Source organism: Corella eumyota, chromosome 1 (genome assembly GCF_963082875.1).
Source record: "Corella eumyota chromosome 1, kaCorEumy4.1, whole genome shotgun sequence".
In the NCBI taxonomy this organism is placed as follows: Eukaryota; Metazoa; Chordata; class Ascidiacea; order Phlebobranchia; family Corellidae; genus Corella; species Corella eumyota.
Window position 1 is genome coordinate 14,419,949 of NC_137490.1, and position 20,674 is coordinate 14,440,622.

Sequence of the window (20,674 nt, forward strand, 5' to 3'; positions counted from 1 at the left end):
GGTCATGTTATTTAAATCAATATGTGGTATAATTTCGCTAACTCGTGACCAACTTTGGATTAATTTTAATTTTGTTTGATGCAACGAAAATCAATTACAAAATGGTGTTACGTTCGGCCGAGGATTGCCTAAACTTAATTATAATTCGACCGAACTTATATGACAGCTTGTCATATCATTTTTTATATTGGTTAAAAAATTAAAATTTACCAGCTACAAGCAAATATCTTTACTTAGAACCAAAACATTTGGTTTAATACTAAAATTGTTAAGCGAATAGTTTATGTTATTTTTTTATTTATAAATTTAAATATGTGATTTTTTTAAAAGGGTATACTTGAATTTTAAATTAAAAAATTTAAAAAATTTTAATAAAAAATGGATTTTACTTTATCAGTTTCAGATTTTTAATTGGCTTATTTAATACCACGTATGGAATGTTTTAAACCTTGTGCAATTTTGTTAATATTTCTTAAAAAAAAATTAATAAACCGCAAGTTGGAGACCAAGGTGTATTTTCTAAACAACAAAAGCTTCTCTTAAGTTTATATTCAGTAATTTGAAAAACGTTATAACTTAAATGTGCATTTAAAAATACATCTGCTTTTTCATTTATGGACCATGCGTTAACAAAAAACTACTTCCAGTAAATTTATGTTTTTTTATTATTTCTTTTAATTGGTGGTGGCTTTATTTAAGGACGACAATTTATTAACTATTGATTCCGTGCTAGTCTAGCGATATACCATGTATAACTTCCCATTATCGTTTGTGCTTATCAATAAACAATAGCTACCGCTGTTAACGTCTAATACGGTGAGTTGTACAAGTACCACAATGCCATTTGGGTAAGAATAATAAATGACTAAGTTTAAAGTCAAATTGCTTTTATGTCATTAACAAATTAGATTTTACGTGTAGGATCTTTTAAAAAAAACGAATTAGCCTATGCGTTACAACGTGAGTAGAATCGATTTTTTGTGTTATAATGGAACAATGGGTCTTACATCGTCATTAGAAAATCTATAAATCGTCCGGTCGGTTCGTGATAATAAATCCCTTCCTAAACCTCGAAGGCCGATTAAATGGTTGCCAAAAGCAAATATTTTCTATAGATAGAATCTGTCTTTATTGAAGACACATAATGCCACGTAATGACTTAATTTTGTTTGGCTATTTTAAGAAAAAAAGGTTTTATTTTATAATAAGAAACGTTAGTCGCATAAGGTAAATAATTTATAATGTTTACAGTATTGTCTTTGATTCTCGGATGGCATTTGAAAATTTTATCTTAAGATATTGTCGAAGATCAAAATCATTTCAATTTCTTTTGCATTTAAAAAAGTACTTACTTGTAGGCAATGTTACTTGATGGTACCTTCTGTTATTTATATTAGTCAGATAGTTGGTAGTGAGCATTTGTTTATGTGTTTTTGGTGCGCAGTTAAATATGTCACGAGTCACCCAATAGCTTCCTGATATTGGTATCATTTTTATCGTAACTTTTTTGCATTGAACTGGGCTAAAATTCCATTACTTGTGATCTAGTTCATTTGACAGCTCGAGTTCGTAAAAGCGCTTTACTGTAAAGATAATGATTTAAGTTTGTCCGGGAAATTGTAATATTATTAATTGTAGAAAATATGCATAAGTTAATTTTATTAGCACAGGTGTATATTACATATAGATTTAAGAATAAGTAGTATTCATGCTTGATAAATATATGGTTGACTCTTAGAATTTTTTATTTAAAGGACAAACTTTTGTTTATGTGAATATTTTAAACAATTGTGCATTAGCGTGATTGATATCCCCCTTCACACAATTAATTCTTTTAGTGGAAAAGGTCGAATCGCATTATATTAAATAATTTATGAAATAAAGCCGCAGTGAAAAATTTAAATTGAATCTGGCTAAACAATCTCTTAAGTGTTTCACAAATGGACAAGCTAAACGATTTTTTTCAAACGAAAGTTGCGAAATCACCCTAGTCAAATCCAAGTTTACTTGTAACACAATGTCCCTCTGAAATCAAATTATGATTTTTGGTTTAAATTATTAATAGAATGATTGTTCCCATATGTTAGATTAAGAACGAGAGTATGATTATCGGAACGTCTGATTGCGATCAAAGGTCAGTGTAAACTAAATATAGTTCAAGCCAATAGCAGAGATGGCATTTTGAAGTATTTTTGGCCAGAGAAAAAATTCCCTATATTTAAAATACGTTGTTTTGACATGAAAATACCTGACAAATTTTGTTATTTAAAATTATGAACGTAATCTCATTTAAAAGCGGCAGTTTTTGCATATAAAAAAACACTATTTCAAAAGTTAGTAGGAATTCTCGAAACCGCTAAACGCAGTGCCAATTGCTAAAAGAATACGAGAACCACATGCTGCGGTTCGGGCGTGCTATTAAGATTTTTAAAGGCACTAAAATCGAGTTGTTGAAAGGAATCACACCACAGACAGAATAGTTTGTTTTAAAGTATTTACAGCGTGGGTGAGAGAGCGGAAGTCATAGTTTCAATGGACATATCATCACTATTAGGCATCAACAGGAAACATGCGCGTAATGTTTTCTTGGGCTATTTTCATCTCTATACACAGACCTAAATAGATTTAAATTCAAAAAATGCAAATTGCAAACAAACTCGCAAAAATTAATGCAGAGAAAAGGAGAAAGTTGCAAGATATAGGCATAGCTGATATTGAACGATTTAAACCAATATCAACGGCTGTTTATTTTAGGTTTTACATCATAGTGGCTATTTTGTAGTCACGTGATACATAATTTAGAATCTATAGAAGTTTAATTGTCCGTTGGGAGGTACGATTAGAATCGAAATACCTAAGGGAGCAGTGGCCCAGGTTTCAAACAGATCTATGCCCTGTTCAGAGGGAATTAGCTTATGACCAGTATTGACATTAATGCAAATCAAGTTTACGAGGACACACATGTGTACAACATATTACCAATATATTTGTCGCAAAATAACGCAGTGTTTTTGCTTTAAAACGCGTTGGTGTATATCAGCTGATAGCTACCAGTTTTAACAATTAAACGTACCAGAAGTTTTAATTTACCGAACTACGTATTAACCCTGTGCTTAGATGACCCTTGTTTTTGTAAAAAGAAACTATAATGTATTGATAATTAATCAGTTGACTATTTTTCGATATATTTTTAATATTAAAAACAGTTGACTCGAAAGTTATATATATATATTAATAAATAGGATGTACGGAGTTAATCTGCAATGCCAAACAAAGATTAATTATGACTTTATGTTCGAACTTGTTTTATTTAGATTAATTAATTGCCTGCGTAAATATAAATAATTATAGCTGTGTTCAAAAAAATCGCCATACGAGTAGGATAATAGCTCATATGCAGTGGTCACAACAGTTTAATAGACTTTGTTGCAAATATGAGCGAGAGTTTAAATATATTGGTTCTGGCGTTGTCTGCACTAACTATGCTTATTAACGTTATGGCAATGTTTAGTATACTAAGAAGTTACAGGTATGTAAATGTACTTGTTTTTATTAAATTAAATTGTATTTGGTTGTTTAATTAACTAGAGATCGAATGCTTATATAACAAAGCACAGACTAGACTTGTAATTGTTTTTATCTTACAGTCGATTACGTCAGAGATTGTATGTGTTTATTATAAGTCTCACTGCTGTTCAAATTGTTGTCGGTATATCATTTATGACGTTAACCGTGACGTCACTACTGCTTCGGCGAAGCCAAGTTGGATTAGTTTCAAAAGTGGAGGGTGATATGGTAATCGAAGGTAAGAAAAACTAGAAATCAACTTTTTTGAATTTTAATATTTTATGTTAAAAAAGGGTTTGTGTTTTTGTTTAATTAAATGATTACATTTGCGGAAATTCTATTTTGCAAATCTAGTTTAATTAGCTAAAACAGCCTTAAAGGTTTAGCGGTAATAGGCTTTTAATCGATTTTGAAATTTATTGCAGTTTCCTCACATTGTATTTATGTTTTAATGTTCGTTTAAGGCTATAAAGTACACTAAAGATAAGTTGTTTATCAACAAATTTACCCCAATATTATGTCATGTTGCATCAAATTAATATTCAACTTACGTCAATAGGATTTAGCTATTATCTAACTATATCTGCATAAGGATTATTACATAACCTAATTAAAATTAGCAGTTAAATCCTACATTCTTAACTGAAATGCCTACACCAACGCAGGTCTTACGTCTGCAGCTATTATTCTATCGTCTTTGAATACACTGATTGTGACTTATGCTCTTCACAAACGAACCACAAGCATGGGAAGACATAGATCTGATTCGACGGCGGTCAATGGCGAGGGGGTAACTAATTTGCCAGCCTTTGATACGATGATGCGAGTGCTTTCGCTCGGCAACACACAGGTGATTGAAATTTATTTTTGAAGTTTGGGATTGAAATATTTAATTTATTCATTTTTAATTTTTAATGAATATAAAAAATATCAGCGAGGAATTTTTAGACCAATTTTTTCTTTGCTAGTCAACTGAAGCAATTAAAATTTTACAATATTTAAAGCAATAATATGAGAATATCTTATAAACCCGTGAATTTATTAATACTTTACTGACAATTTATATCTTTTAAAGGAAACACGAAAATCTGTTGGCGGTCGCAGTAGTATTCAACAAAAATACTTTGCTCAAAGTCGGGATCAGGAGAAAATGAGGAGGGAGCAAATTTTAAATCATTACGATTCAACTGTTTCGGTGAAAGAAGAGACTCCGACGGATTCCATTAAATGCAAGTATTTAATATACTTGTTGTATTCTAAACGATTGTATGCAGCAAAAGGCGGTGCTATAGTGCTATATAGAACACTATGGCAACATTCTTTATAGAAAAGACTCTAAACTGTGGAAAAAGAAAATCCTAAAAAAACATAATCCTGTATAAACCCCTAAAATACAACAGTAATAGCCAACGCGTGTTCATAAATGTCTTGTTCAAAGTTTGGCTTTAATTGTGTAGTTAAAAAAGTTGTTGTTTTTGTCATTTAAAGTGTATTGTGCTGTTTACAGATTCTTTAAAAAAGAAAGTTGACAACGAAATGGAAAAAAGTGAAAATAAAAAGATTAAGATGAAACGAAAAAAGAGCATGTCCCGGCTTACTGCGTTGTTGCTTCCGCGTAAGTTTGCATATTTTACTTATCTGGGCCAATAAAAAAACAGCTAACTCTCTTTAATTAAATATAGGAAACAGCCTTAACGGAAATCGTCGGTTTTCCTATTTTCGGTCGTCGTCAGCCATAGCCTCACACTCTTATGTTGGTCGTCATGGTAACTCAGTGATCAGTGTTAAAGCCACCATCGTATCACTTTTCTTTATTTGGTTGTGCTTCGTTTTGGCCTGGTCGATTCCCGTACTGATACGACCGGAGAGTATAAGGTAAGAATAATTTTTAAAAACAGAAATTCTATCTAAGAAAATGGTTGTCACTAATGCACTAATATCACCAATGGCCAAAACAAGTAAAACTTATTATATAGCTTTGCAATGACACCAACTTTTATAATTAAAATTTAGAGATTCCAATACGTTCTTAAACTATCTAAGTTGCCCGAACGAATGTGGTGACGTCATCCGACCTTTGACCTTTAACTGGAATGAAATTATATTTACAGGTAATGATGCTTAAAATAAATTTATTTAATTAAAAATAATAATCTTTAAGCTTCAAGGTAAGCTTTCTCGACTGAATTATATTTAGCCTATGATGTGTTTTATGACTTAACCTATGGCATAACAATTTTGATATCACCAAGCGTCATAATTTCCAGACCAATCTTAAGTCTTAAGATTGATTTAGAAATTTCTAAAAACGACCATTGTAAACAAAATATGAACCCTTAATAATCCAATCAAAATTAAAACTCTAACGCTGTTGTTTTCAGAAGCCAAACCAAGAATGTCATCCAATAACATCGCATATAACAACTCTGGAACGCCGTCTAGTGATATTTTCGTCTCAAAAAACCACCAAGATAAGAACGAGTTTAAAAGCATACAGTTCTTAAAAACACAATGCCAAAAAATTTGTTCGTTATATTATTTTCCACTTAGCAAATGTCACGTGACTTTCACTGCTCTAGTGATCGTGGTCACGTGGTTGTTTATGTTGTTTAGTTCCCTTCGGTTGCTATGGCTACGCAAGCGCTCGGCCAACGTGTTTGTTCGGTGTAGTGCTCTGTGGCGTTTTATACTTCTCACTGCGTTGCTGTATATGGCGTCATCGCTTTTCTACGTCATCATCTGCATACTTGACGTCATTAATTATTACCCGCTTGCATGGCAGGTTAATGCGTCAGCGGTATCGATATTTATGCCAAATCAGACAATCGCAAACGAGATGATCAAACTTAACGAAACATCGTCTATTGCAACGAACGACAAATATGCAGACATTGAATCATTCGAGTTAATTGCTTCCTGCTTGTATCTCCTGTACAGTGCCATATCCCCTTCTCTGTATTTATTTCGATTACTTGGATTCCGTCGTTCAATTACAGGCTTATGAACGTATGCTTACAACACAAATTTTGCAGTCAGATAAAATTGATAATATTTATTTAATAAATTTAAAATGTTTATTGGGTTGCTTAAAAGTTGGTCACGTGACCGCTTCTGCTTCCATATTTTCAATAACTTTAGCGCAACCTTTGAGAAAACAATTACCAACAAGCGAAACAAAAAGGATGAGTAAAAAATAACAAAGGTAAAGTCGCCCTTCGAATATCTCAATAAAGGTCGGGGAATGCTTTGGATTTTTTCGGCAAATCATGCTCTCAAATGGCCGCTGACATCTATGGTTCACGTCGGTGTTCGGGTCCTCGCCTAAATCATAAACTGGCCCGAAACAAATTCCCTTTCCAGCACAGGATCGAGTGTTCCTCGCAGTTGTGGTACATGGTTCGTAATCTTCCAATCTCATGCGATTTGTTCCTTGGGTTTGGGTCCTTACAAAATTCCACTCCGGTTTTATATCTGTCGAAAAAAAACAGCAGCTGTATTCGTTAATGTTGTCGATTTAAATTTGCAATAAAAATGTGTTACTTATATCGCAATAAATTTAAAAATCTAAGAGAATTTTTTTATTAAATACCTTATACTAACATTTTCTATAATCTCTGATAATATCTCGCACTTCTATTTGAAGTTGGCGTCCATTAATTGGAACCATTGAGTCAGTTCTTTCTTTTTCAATCCTTATGTCAGACCACATATCCTCCCAATATTCCTCGGATATTCCCCTCATGCATTTTACCTAAAAAGAAAAATATCTAAGTAATTTTTAACCGTTCTATAAACTAAAAAGTATACCTTGACTGCCCTTGCTACTCCCAGATTTTCCAAACTTTTTAATACCCACAAGTATCCGTTTCCCTTTACACACCACCACCCAGCCCCGTTTCTTTCGCTTTCGTAAGTTTTTTGCTTAAAGTTAGTTCCCCTGCGGTCCTCTCTGCGTACCACTGTGATGTATCCAGCAACATCATTTGGCGAATATGTTCTTCGTAACACGTGGTTGAAAATGTCAGCAAGTGTTTCCTTAGATACAAAAAATATCTAATAAGATACGAAATATTTAAGAAAAATGTATCTTAGTATAGAAAGAACGTTATGTTTGCTATTATAATGCTTACTCTAACACCATCGTTTTCGTTCGCAACAAAAGAAACATCAGTTCTCGAGTATAATATATCGCTTGGTCTGCATAATATTGTTTTAAATTATACATTTTAGAATTAGCTTTGTTTATAAATCAATGTTAGTAAAATGCAATAGAATTTACCTAGTTTGGTTATTTTAAGAATTTCAGGGACAAACTAAAACGAACCTGAGGGATATCCAATTCCCCGTTACTTCAAAAACACAATCTTTCGAGGACGATACAATAAATCTAAAATTATTTCTTATTATTTTAAATGGAAATTTTAGCCAGTTGTATAGTTTTAATCGCACTATTTCAAGTGCATACCTCCAATGCATTGTTAAACTTTAGTTGGAAATATTTTAAGAATTTAAAAAGATTGGTTTTTAGCCATTACGCCATAACAATGTTGTATTGTTACATTAACTGTTCTAGGTATATATATTTATATATACAATTGGAACTAGTCTTTAATTTAAAAACAATATAAAACAACATGGTATGTAACGATTTTAACATAACAAAGGCGTTTAGATATAGGCATAAAACAAAGTGTGCACAAATTGCTTACATAAAACCTTTATAGTAATAAATACCAAGACAGTTTTAATATTGGGAAATAAAAATATCTTAGAATAAATAATTAGCTTTACAAACTATTTTCACTCAACGCCAAGTTGAGATGTGCAACATAGCTTCACTGTAGTGGAATTGAAAAAACAATATATCCTAGTTTACATAGGTAACATAAAAAACATTAACTAGAAATATGCACTTAGATGTAAACAGATCAACATTGGCACTGAATTACTTTAAACCTACCTTGCATGTTCACATCTGCCTTGATTGACTAAAACTTAATCAACCGTAAAAAAGCTTTAGGTATATTTTCACAAGGGTTGAGTCATTTGCAGATTAATTAAAATTAAAATAACATTTTTGACAATTTGTACCAAATTAGTTGCAGTTGAAGAAATTCATAATGTTATGTTACATTGTAAAAAAAGAAGTTTTTACAGGCCTTAACTTCCACCTTTTTACACGTTGATGCTAAAATTTCGAAAAGCAAAATGCAGCAAGGTTAACATGTAAGATAATGCTACCAGTTTGTTAGTTGAAGGTGTTTTTGCAAGACAAACATTCCAGTATGAATGCAGTTTATTATGTGTTTGCTTTGTTTATATTGTTTAGAGGAACTTTAGGTCGGGTTGCGATTGATTTTAATCCCCTTATAACAAGTAAGAGAATGATTTTATTTTACATTTAAGAAAAACTATATATGAAAATAGTTTTAAGTAAATGTAACAAAAAAAAATTCACAAATTTTTGCCGTTTAGGTATTTGTACTTGGCAGAAGGCGAGGCAGAATTACCAGTGGCAGGAAAGTTTAAACGATGGCTGCAAAACTTGCAGATGTACAATACATGGTCGATCGTTGTGGCAAGATTGCAAAACGTACGAAGCTGTTTAAACACAACGCAGTAGATTGTTTAATTTGAATATGTAAAATTTAAACTTATCATAGCATCTTGCTCATCAATTTTTTAAACAACTTTATTTAATTAGTTGTAATAAAAAAAACTCTGGGCAAAATTTGGGAAAATATTTATTGTTTTACAGAAAACCAAGACCAACAAGTTGGTTAAACAATTGTAAAGTTGAGCGAAAGGGTTGTGAATATGAAGTTCGCCGTTTTGATAATCCTCGCATAAAATGTCGAGTTTTGGCTTCTACAACTTACCGATACCAAATATGGGTTGCTGATAAAAAAACGTCTTAGCACACTAAAGTGAATATAGTCTAACTGAAATGATATTCAAAAATAAATTTAGTTTTATTTATGACTTTTTGTATCATATTCTTGTTTGTTACTTTTTGGTTATTTGAAATAAAACTATTAAAAATAACTGTGATGATTTTAAATTTTATTAACAAATAAAGCTTTCTTATAACCAGAGATTTAAATGTTATTGACTTCTTTTTTTATGTCATACAAAGCTTCTGGATTAGCTTTAATTTTACGCGTTAGTTAATCCATGTTATCCTTAATACAACATGGCGAAAACCCAATAATTTTAAAATTCCAACAACGTAACTTAGAATCCAAAATTTACAATTATTTGTTAGATTTGAGATACAAAAAAAGTTTATTTTGAAAGTTACTTCACCCTAGTTAGAACGCAAACACAGAGTGTAAAAGCATTTTGTTTCGTCACTCTTTCGTCAATAGATTATACGTATCAAATAAACCGCCGTAGGCAAATTATCTAAAACAACTTAAATACAAATCAATCTATAAAAATATTTCAGTGTTCTATAATGTACGTGTTATAATTTAATTCTAGAAAGAATGAGATTAGTTAAATATTCTACGATTTCAAAAAGAAAAAAATCGAAGACTTTAGACAAAAAACTATATGCATTCGCTATTATATTTGCCTGTGTAGTATTTGTGTTTGTAAAACTAAAACCGTTTAACCAAGGAAGTACAAATATATACAACGTACAGCTGGGGCCGTACGCCAAGTTGTTATTTCAGGTAATTCATAGTATTTTAAAAGTTAAAAGCAATAGCTAAATTTGCTATCAATGTCTTGATGTCTAAGCTATGGGTTTTGAAGAAAAATACTTGTTTTTAAGAAAATAAGTGATTAGGTATATTCTATTTAACCATTAAACTTGGTTAACTAATAAAACATTACTTTGTGTAGAATCACAGTGGGCTTTCGGATCTTGAAGATATTATAAAAACAACGACCACCGAGGAGTCAATTGTCATACCACATTTTACTCCAAAGTGTCAGCGCAGATATTTTAAAATAAACAACATGACCGATTGTCACCCCTGGTTAACATGCGAAGAAGTTTATGGCGACGTAGAAAATGGGCAATATATTGAAAAGGGAAAAACTAAAAAGGTAAATTGAAATAATGTGTTAACAGATAGGAGCCACATTAGTATGAATTAGATCTGCGCCATGTCTTTATACTACAGCCTACTATAAAAAAAAACTATAAAACAAGTGAACTATACTAAAAAAAACTTTTTATTTAGTTAGTGTTTAAAATATTTAAATTAGTATTGTGTATGTAATATTAACAGATCCAAAAAGGTATTTGGAATGGATTTGAAGTAGCTATAATGCATGCAATCGAAGAGAAAGGAAAAAGTCGCCTCGAAGAATTCCACCAACATTTAAAAAACCTAATAACCCTACAAAGCCCATTTACTACCCAACTAATAGGATACTGCAATGTATCAAAGTACGTTATTAATTAACAACAGCTAAGTTAAAGGTTTTTTTAGATAAAGGTAAAATCACTGGCGCAAATATTAATCTTTTAAAATTTTATAGAGGAGCTGCTAGTGTATTTACAAGGTCTTATATAGTTACCGAACTGCACTTTCGACGTAGCCTTGCTGAATTTATTCGAAGTAATGAATACAGTATTAGAGATCCGCGCATGCGACTTAACCTTGCAATCTCATTCCTAGAGGTTCTTAATTTTCTACACACGCGCCCAGATGGTAAGTATTAACTGGTAGACTTAAAATTAACAAATAGCTTAAAAGATAAGGGCAAACAATAGATAGCCTTTATAAGGATAGACATAACCCTTTGTAACATATTAAGTCTCCTGCTTATTTAATGTAAAATAATCCTTTTTCAAAGGTGCAAGAGTATTGTGTGAATCAACCGAACTACAGTCAACTTTAAACGATTTTTTAATTACCGAAGATGGGAAAGTTATATTATCTGATCTTGACGACCTAGCTAAAGTAAATGCAACGAATGGGGCCAACTGTCAACATTTGGTTGGTATAAGTTTTATTAATGTATTATTTAAATTAAAAAGGGGTTCTTAAATCATTAAAGACCAATTTTAAAGTTCCAGTTTAATTCTTGCTATCACTGATTTAACGCCTATTTATAAAATTTCACTTAGCTGTGTTGTTAATTACTTTTTAAATACCTAATTTGCTTTTACCAAATTATTTGTTTAGGACGAAGTTTCCGAGAATGTCAATATCCTGCACGAACATTTTTTGTCGCCTGAAGAGATTTCGAAACTGGTTTCGTTCTATCCCGAATCCGCTGTAGCGAAAGTGGTGAAACGTTCAGAACAGGGCCAGTCCTTACCGAAGCCTTTTATAAGCGAAAAAACAGACATTTACAAAGTACCGGCAATCAGTGAAGCAATTATTTTGCCAAAAGACAAATATAATGCGGTTGCAAAAACGATATTGATAAAGTTAGGTCCTATTCATAAAAGATGCTTGGAACAGGATCCCCAAAAACGTCCTAGCGCAACCGAACTTGTAAAATTTTATTTTAAAGTCTATAAAGAAATGCTTCTTCATAACGACCGTGCTAGTTAACTTTCAATTGTAATTCTGCTTTTGCTGCAAACGAACGTCGAAAATTGTATTACTGTAATATTGTTATAAACGTTTATGTTTGCAATTATTTACCTAAATAAACCTCACGCTAAGGTCTGTAAGAGTTGTAGATTAAATTCAATCCCAAATTAGAGGAAGATTTCTAACTCGGTGTAAATTAAAGCACCATAGAAACAGGTTATTTAGTATGTCCTATACGCCTTAAGGGCAGGCTTATAATCTGGAATTGCCCACACATATATGTATATGGTTGTAATGCTAGAAAATAATTTATCTATGCGTGGCCTACGTAGCTTTATATAGAATTTATTTATATATAACTGCAAATTTCACAGCCGGAATTCGCAACACAATACTATTATAGACTTTAAAAATATGACAAGGATACTTGATACAGTGACAATCAGATTTCAATCGGTCGCAGAACAGGTTTACGAATATGACGCATCGACGAGCCCTGTTCTTGTGGTTTAAATGGCGCCAATGCACCGTAAGGCCGGGGAATAGGAAGTTCGGTTTCATCGTCGGGTATGTAGGCGTTTGGTCGGGGCTCTGCAGTGGTGGTTGTACCACCTGTAAGCTGGTATTGTTGTTCTTCTTGTTCGACCTAATATTCCCAAAAAGATTTGTAAGAAGCAAAATCTTAAACGTACCATAGGCAGTGAAGTTAACCACATATTTGGCCCTTAAAAAACCCACCATTGCTCTTTGTACCTCCTCCATTTCTCTTTGCTTTTCTCCCTTCAATATTTTTTCCCATTCTGCCTCAACCTCGTCACTCGGGGGCTCACCCTGGAACAATCGTTATCATTTATAAAAAGTTCAAATTGAAGACATCAAAGTTTAAAATAAAAATCACCTGTTCCATTCTGGTGTAACTCTGCTGCACTTGTGAAGTCAAAACTTTGGTTTTTTGTTGTAACTGCATGGATTCAGCTTGTTTCATAGCCAGTTCTGAAACCAAACTCATCATTTTTCGAGTTACATCTTTAATGCTGGATTGATAACCATTAACCTAAAAAAACATCATGATAAAATTTAAAGCTGAAAATTACTAAATTATAATTAAACTAAAAATATTAAGTGTTAAAAAATAAAATACCTTCTTAGCCAAGGTAAGCGAATCCATTTTTCCAATCTCCACTTTGTTGTTAACTCGATCAGCCAATCTTGATGCTTGTTCAAAAATTAAATCTCTTTCCAATAAATTTTCCTCCTTTTCAGCCAATCTTATCTCAAGCTAATCATTATAACCATTTTTAAAAATAAAACATATTAATTAAAACCAACATATTATAAAATTTTAATAAATGTTAGAAAATATTTTTTACATTTTCGATGGATTGACGAAGTTGAGCTGGACTGGGATCTTTTCCTTGCAACAATCTTACTCTTCCAGGCTGATCAGGATCTTCCAACTTTCTCTCCAAATCTCGCATCCGATCTTGACATTGGGATAACTAAAAAAATTACAATTTTTTGTAACCTAGTACTTTTTATATATTGCCAATGAAATTAAGAAATAGATAAAGAGACAAATATAGATTAATTTTTAAAAATAAGTAACATATACCTGAATTTGTAAAGTGACAAGTTCATCATTTAAATGTTTAAGACTCGGCCGATTCCTTCTACCTAGGTTAATCAATCTTTGTTCCTCAGAAAGTTGAATGCGCAAAAATCTAAATTGCAAAATACAAAAAAAAAATTAACATTTATTGAAAATTAATATTTTTTTAAATGCGAAGATTAAGTTTGAAAATAATTAAAAACTTGACTTTAACCTTATTTCTTCATCCATCGCCTGTACAGACACATCTCCATTTCTTATCATCGTCTCCTGGATGTTAAACTTCTCATAAAAGATGCAAACCTCCTCCTCTCTTTCTACTAACTGAACCCCTCTGGAATAAAAACAAACATTAACAATAAATAAAACTTTAAAATTTAAAGATGCTAAACCGTTACAAAAATTGATTTATTTAGGCATATTTAATAAATACCAAGGTTAATTTCAAAATCAAACAAAATTGATTTTTTGGAAAATTGTTGAAATTTTTGCCACCAACCTATCATTTCTATGCTGAACTGCGGTTTCGTATTTCTTTCTAAGTTGAACCATTTGTTCCTCAGCCTGATTGTTTAGAGTGTTCAGTTTTCCAATCTGCATCTTAAGTTGATCTCTCTTTTCGTTTAACTCAGCCTCGAGTGCCATCGCTTTTGCTCTCTCGTTTCGAAGCGAATCTCGCAACACAAGCGAGTTCATTTTCTTTAGACGAGCTTTTTGCAAATTTCTTAATAAATAAACAATCGTTTTTTATACTGTTTATTTAAAAAAACCTGTACAACTAATTGAGGTACTTTTCATAAATAAATTTAATGATATTGTTGAATACTAAAGTTATATATAATTTACACCTAAAACAAATTACATTTCAATGATTTACCAATAATTACAATAAGTTAAATAACATTATAAATGTTCAAGAAACAAAATTTGTTTGATTACCTTTCAATGTTGGTTACAGTGGTACGAAGAATCTCAATTTCGTTTGCTAGAATTTTAATTTTTTCTTTCATTTCAGCAGATTTTTGGGTACTGGCTTGTATAAGGTTGACACATTTGTTTTTCTCATTCTATTACAATTTCAAAAAAATTTAATTTTTTATCAATAAAAATCTTTTGAAAACTACCTTAAAATATCCAAAGTTATTTCTACCTTGATGACATCATAAAGTTTGGCAAACTCCTGAAGCCTGACTTGAATTTCAGCATATTTTTTCTTGTGGTCCCCAATTGAAAGATTTTTGCCTTTCAATTCAACTTGGGTGCGATGAAATCTTTGCTACAATTACATAAACAGCAATATAAATGTTAAACCGACAGCGTAGTGTAGTGGTAAGAACACTTGCTACACCACCATGAGGTTGTGGGTTCAATCCCCACTGCTCTCATGCTGTAGCACCCTTGGGTAAGGCACCATAAACTCTTGCTGAGCCAGCCTTTAATCAGCAGCATGGTTACCAGGCAATTATATTCTCTATAATATCCCAAACTGCCACAGGTAACTTGAGACTGAGTCGGAGTAACTGATGTTACTCTATGTTAAGGTCGCACATTCGACCTTCCCACATCAAGGGTTAAGATATACACAAAACATTTTTTTTTATTTATACTTTTAAAATTTTGACAGTAGGAACTAAAACTTGAGGAAATTTTCTTACTTTGGCATAAAACTTAAGTTAAATTAAAACTCAAAATTACCTCTGCTCTGTTGTTATCTCTTGACTTTTGTTCCTTTTCATCAGCTTTGATTTGAGCCAACCTTGTAAGATCAACCACTGCAGCTCTTAACTCTTCTTGTTGTTTGATCAATTTTTCTATTTCTAAAGTACAATCCTCCGCTTTAACTTGTTCCAATGATGTTAAGGAGATCTAAAAAGTGGTAATATTTAACAGATGTTACTCTATGTTTAGGTTGTGCAGTCGACCTCCCCACATCAAGGATAAAAATATGTAAAAAAAAAAATTTAAAACATTTGTGTTAAAATAAGGTCTAAAATTGTTGGTGTTTTTATTTATTACAAATAATTTGGTTAAAAGAAACAAGTTAAGTAATTTGAATTTGATGCAAATTTAGATAACACCAATAAAAAAATGTCATCATGTTTATATATACAACAATAAAAAAATGTCATCATGTTAAAAAAAATTTAACTTACTAATTTTGTTTTATTATAAAAAAATTAATAATATGCTTAATATTAATCACCTGATGGCCAACTTTTCTCTTAGCCTCCACAACTTCAGCTTGAAGTTGTTTTCGTTTTTCCTGAAGTCCATCATCTTTGGGAAACATGTCATACTAAAATTTATAATTTTCTTTGAAATTTTTAATAAAATGATTTATTTAAATTTCTACAAAAATGTTACATGATTTGTTACAGGCTTTAAAATAAAACGTTGAGATTTTATGCTAAAAATTGATTTACCTGATCTTTAATTTTTTCATGAATAGTTTGCAGATGTGACTGAGCATCCGAGGCAACCTTTAATTGTTGCTCCAATTTTTTTAACTGCCTTAGATCTCTGTCTTTTTCCCTTTGCTTTCTGGTTAAAGTGTCATGACCAGTTTTCTTTTCAAGTTGAGTGTGACGTAATGATAAATCAAGAGCGGCTCTGAAAAACGTCGATCAAATTAAATCTTTAAAATAAAAACAAAATAATTAACCAATAAATATTATCGCAAATTACCTGTCACCAAGCAAAACTGCTTCTCTTTCCTTTTCAAAATCAAAATCTTTCATTAATTTGTCGTATTCTCGCTCTTTACCTTCTAACAAAGATCTCTGGAAATCTAACTCATCCTCAACCTAAAATCAAATAAAAAATCAACTGTCTATAAGTTTATTAAAAAAAGACTAGTTTGGTAAAAAATTATACTAATGTAGTAGGCTATTAAGTCGTAATGTTATAAACAATTAAAAAAGTGTTTAACTGAAAAAATAAGCATTTAAATGAAATTTAAGTTTACCTCTCTTTTCTCTTCTTCGATTTTAGAATGTTTTAACTCAATCACTTTCATTTCAGATTCCAGGTTCTTACAAGTTGATCCAAGATCTCCATGATGCTTGCCAATTTCTCTAAATATATAATTAACAAAATATGAGTATGAAAATAAATAAAACATTTTATTTCTTTTTTAAAAAGTGAAAACTGTTTAAAATCATATAGGGCCTACATTTTTTGTTTTTGAATTTTGTCTATGTCCTTTGATATTTGGTTTGGAATGCCGTGAATTTGAACAAGATTATTTTTTAACGATTCTTGTTCCTCCAATTTATCTTCAAGTTCTTTACGATCCAAAGCATTCTGGCGATATTTGGTCTCAAGATCTTCCTAGAAAAAATACAAGTTTTAACTTTATTTTATTTATTGGTTTAATCAATAGCAATAGGTATATTTATCATTAGAAGCTTAATACATGCTACAACATAATGTAGTATTAAACAAACTTAATTTATATACCTTTAAATTTTTAAGCTCGAGTATCTTTTGGGCATTTTCCTTTTTGGTTTGTTCAGTTTGATTTTCAATTTCTCTGGTTTTAGCCTCCACCTCATCTTGCTTAGGAATTCTTTCGTACTCCCGCTTTAAAAGTCTAAGCTCTTCTTGTAACCTATAATAACATTTATGTTTTTTACATTATTGTGCTGGGTTACAATTTTATAATTTTTTTGAAATTGAAAAATTGACATCAACATACAAGTTCATTTTATACTGGAGTTCATATTCTCTTTCTTCTATCTGTTGTATTTCATTGTTGCGTTTCAAAAGTTCTTGTCTTAATTTACCAACTTCTGTGTCAATGTTGTCAGGGAAGTGGTCTGCCTAAAATAATAACAGTGTTAACAAAAAAAGCTTTTTTTTAACAAAACATAAATAAAAAATACACAAAACTATAATTGTGCCAACAAAAGTAACCCACTTTTTCCAAGACTTGTTTTTGTTTTTCGAGGTCATTCGTGTAATTTTTGGCATCTTGGAGCAAATTACTCTCAGACTCTCTTGTTCTACAAAAATACTAATTAATATATCGACCAATACACCAAATAGGTAACAATATAATTTCTTTGTGTAATCTTTTTTTTACTAAACTTTGTTATGTATCTCACATTTTTAATAAATCGTGTATTGCTGTATATTTTGCTTTTAATTCAGCCATTCTTGTTCCAGTTACTTTTCCAGCATCAAACAACTAAAAAAGATTCGCTTGAAAACAAATATTTAAAAGGAGAATAGTACTAGTTGTGTTAAAATATACATGTATAGGCTATGATATTTATACTTTTAATTGATCAAATGTTATCAATTAAATATACAAGTTAAAATAGAAAACCCAGGCTTTTAAGGAAAGTAAATAGAAAAAAGTAAGAACTAGTTGTTATCAAATAACATAAAAAATTAAACATACTTCTTCCAAACATTGAAAAGCTGGACTCGCTGTAACTTCCACCTGACTCTCCTCCTGGACTTTAACCTGAGGAGCGATTGCCGATATTGGTCGACTTTCATGGGATCCGACTTCATCGCCATCATTTTCATCATCTAAGTTGCTTTGCATCTTGGACCACTAAGCTTCACAGTTAGTTGAAGTCCATGTGATAAGAAAAACACATTTAAAAAGTATTTCCTCTACAAAAATTTTTATTTGTTAGTTTTAAAAATACTTAAATAAAATGAATTTTATTTAACAAGAGGATCAAAATCATTTATAAATTGAAAACAGAAATCTTAAAAAACGAAACTGCGTAAAACTTATATTAGCCAAGCGGACCAGCTTATTAAAAAGAGACGGTAAATAATTATAAACTGCATGAACCTATTTAACTAACTATTTATTAAATTTCATTTCTTTAGTACAAAACACCTTAAACAGTTTAACAAAACCTTTAAGACATTTTAAGGCTGCGTTGCTGTATTCATTAAGATTGCAGTTCTGTTATCGGGTCCTTAGCAACGCAAAACAAGAGTTGTAGCCTATGCGTGTCAGGTCTGTCTCGCGTACGTTGTAAAATTAATTCTTACTCAAAACGATTGAAAGTTTATATTACATGTTTTCAAATAGGCAAATAATATTACGTGTTTTCCAATAGGTAAATAGGCACGCAAGGATAATAAGGTATATTTTTTCAAATCTGTATGATCATGAAACTATATGATTATTGGCTTATTTAAAAATATATAAACTTACTTGAGTTGGTGGTTTATTTATGACATTTTATTATAAAATAACAAAATAATGTTTTTAAATACAATTTGGAAAGTGTTTTGTGTCTACACTGATAGTCAAAAAATATATTATATTGTAAAAATATTCTAAAAGTAATAGCACCAGGAAACAAAATCAAAAATACAATAATACTTGGATGGCTTAATAAACAAAACACATAACAAGAATTTAGTGATACAAAAAATAGAAAACAAAGCACCACCTTAAAGTTAAGTTACATAATTATTTACATTTTTACATACATATGAACAAAAAAATGAAACATTACTTTAACAATCGAAAAAGTTTACCAGATTCATGTGACAAATTAATTAATTTAGAAATTCTTGTTCTATGTGCTGGTAGGTAATGGTGTTGTGGGATTTGGGGTGTTTTCCGATGGCTCTGATTTCGCAACTGCAATAGAAACTGGTGGCATTTGTGAATTTGATGTTGTTGTGTTCGGTGGCCACTGACCAGCAGGGTTAACACTAGGTGAAGAAATACTGGGAAAGTTTCCGGCTGATGTGTCTTCTGATTTAATATGAAGGCTGTGGTTGTCAAATTGGTTGTTCTCAAGTCTTGTTATCATTCTTTCATCATCCTCTCCAAATTCACTTCCCATTAGAGTAGGTTCAGTTACCATTAACACTTCAGAGTCCGACATGTTTATTCCCTTTTTCTTTTGAATGTTGCCTGGGGCATTTGTGGATGTGGAGTTTTTTCGTTTTCTTGGTTGTCTTTTGCTTCCCCTGGCAGGATCAGGTGGCGGATTAAGCATTCGCTGCCATTTTTGAAAAAGACAATTCCTTAAACATTCCCTTGGTTCCATATGAAAAGTTTTTTGTCGGGACATTAGCTCCTTCATCGGTTCTATAATGACACACATTTTAAGATAATTTAACATTTGTGATGTAAGACCTTGGCGAGTTATGTTCTTACATAAATCTTCTAAGACTGCAGGATTTGGATTGTGAAGTGGAATTTGTTTAGGAATATATTCAACATGATTTCTTATGGAAAAATGCCAAGAACGAATTCTCATATATTCATCCGCAGTAAAATCAACAATAAAATGACCATCAGAGCAGATTTTCGTGGGTACAGGTTTCATATGTTGCATAACCATTGTAGCGTGGTCACAATCTAATGTAATGCTATTTGTTTGCATATTCGAGAAGTCTTTTGGGTGCCTTAAGTCAATATGCATATCAACAACACCACTTTCAAACATTGTACGAAAGAATCTAGGTATCAAGGTGCGACCAATAGTATATCGCTTAGGGCCATCTTCAAGCATAAACGACAAAGTAAATGTTGCTTTGTCCTCAAAAAATTCAGTTGCAAAAGCATCCCACCATTGGTTATCGCAATCCTCCATTCTTTCCTGAAGTCTCTTGTTCATTTGAAATATTTTATAATCTGGAGGAACCATAAAAGGGGGATGTCTCATTACTCCATCCATTGTTGGTATATTATTGTTGACACTACGCATTCTAATAAACCGATAATCATAAAAACACTTGCTTTTGCCTAATATTCCTTAAGAAAAAAAATAGTTAAAAAAAATCCAAGATATCAGGATATAGGCATATTTATAATTTTTATTTAGTTTAAGTTGATATTTTGCATTTAACACCTAGTATAGCCGTTTAGCCTTTTAAAAATATTACTGTTTGACTAGATATTACTGTTTGTCTGTTGATGTTTCAAATAAAATAAAAAAATATTTCCATTGATTAACAGGATTGACAAACATCAAAACATACACAAGGTAACGAAATATAATTTACT

At 31.3% G+C, this 20,674-nt stretch overlaps 5 protein-coding genes across 5 annotated transcripts; 2 read left to right on the plus strand and 3 right to left on the minus strand.

The window, feature by feature from the left end:
* Nucleotides 1–1,608: 1,608 nt before the first annotated feature.
* LOC145744500 (uncharacterized) lies at nucleotides 1,609–7,108 on the plus strand. The gene is made up of 8 exons (XM_082562350.1): nucleotides 1,609–3,529; nucleotides 3,648–3,805; nucleotides 4,233–4,417; nucleotides 4,643–4,796; nucleotides 5,075–5,182; nucleotides 5,250–5,442; nucleotides 5,581–5,678; nucleotides 5,949–7,108. The coding sequence occupies exons 1-8, from the start codon at nucleotides 3,435–3,437 to the stop codon at nucleotides 6,569–6,571; spliced, it is 1,614 nt and encodes a 537-aa protein (XP_082418476.1). The 5' UTR covers nucleotides 1,609–3,434; the 3' UTR covers nucleotides 6,572–7,108.
* LOC145763903 (uncharacterized) lies at nucleotides 6,558–8,043 on the minus strand. The gene is made up of 5 exons (XM_082575460.1): nucleotides 7,892–8,043; nucleotides 7,698–7,764; nucleotides 7,375–7,602; nucleotides 7,168–7,318; nucleotides 6,558–7,038 (listed from the first exon to the last, which is right to left on the minus strand). Exons 1-5 carry the CDS (start codon nucleotides 8,041–8,043, stop codon nucleotides 6,665–6,667), a joined length of 972 nt encoding a protein of 323 aa, XP_082431586.1. The 3' UTR covers nucleotides 6,558–6,664.
* Nucleotides 8,044–10,034: 1,991 nt separating this feature from the next.
* Nucleotides 10,035–12,184, plus strand: LOC145744598 (protein O-mannose kinase-like). The gene is made up of 6 exons (XM_082562489.1): nucleotides 10,035–10,244; nucleotides 10,417–10,623; nucleotides 10,809–10,969; nucleotides 11,062–11,234; nucleotides 11,380–11,522; nucleotides 11,712–12,184. Exons 1-6 carry the CDS (start codon nucleotides 10,056–10,058, stop codon nucleotides 12,084–12,086), a joined length of 1,248 nt encoding a protein of 415 aa, XP_082418615.1. The 5' UTR covers nucleotides 10,035–10,055; the 3' UTR covers nucleotides 12,087–12,184.
* A 193-nt stretch (nucleotides 12,185–12,377) lies between these two features.
* Nucleotides 12,378–18,296, minus strand: LOC145744209 (coiled-coil domain-containing protein 146-like). The gene is made up of 21 exons (XM_082562293.1): nucleotides 18,083–18,296; nucleotides 17,784–17,866; nucleotides 17,597–17,681; nucleotides 17,375–17,499; nucleotides 17,137–17,287; nucleotides 16,850–17,007; nucleotides 16,643–16,751; nucleotides 16,363–16,481; nucleotides 16,101–16,287; nucleotides 15,881–15,973; nucleotides 15,373–15,543; nucleotides 14,828–14,953; nucleotides 14,617–14,744; nucleotides 14,177–14,401; nucleotides 13,892–14,011; nucleotides 13,681–13,789; nucleotides 13,439–13,567; nucleotides 13,210–13,347; nucleotides 12,967–13,122; nucleotides 12,807–12,899; nucleotides 12,378–12,714 (listed from the first exon to the last, which is right to left on the minus strand). The coding sequence occupies exons 1-21, from the start codon at nucleotides 18,230–18,232 to the stop codon at nucleotides 12,511–12,513; spliced, it is 2,859 nt and encodes a 952-aa protein (XP_082418419.1). The 5' UTR covers nucleotides 18,233–18,296; the 3' UTR covers nucleotides 12,378–12,510.
* A 614-nt stretch (nucleotides 18,297–18,910) lies between these two features.
* Nucleotides 18,911–20,417, minus strand: LOC145744606 (LIM domain-binding protein 2-like). Its single transcript, XM_082562501.1, has one exon. The coding sequence runs from the start codon at nucleotides 20,373–20,375 to the stop codon at nucleotides 19,233–19,235; it is 1,143 nt and encodes a 380-aa protein (XP_082418627.1). The 5' UTR covers nucleotides 20,376–20,417; the 3' UTR covers nucleotides 18,911–19,232.
* Between the last annotated feature and the right edge of the window lie 257 nt (nucleotides 20,418–20,674).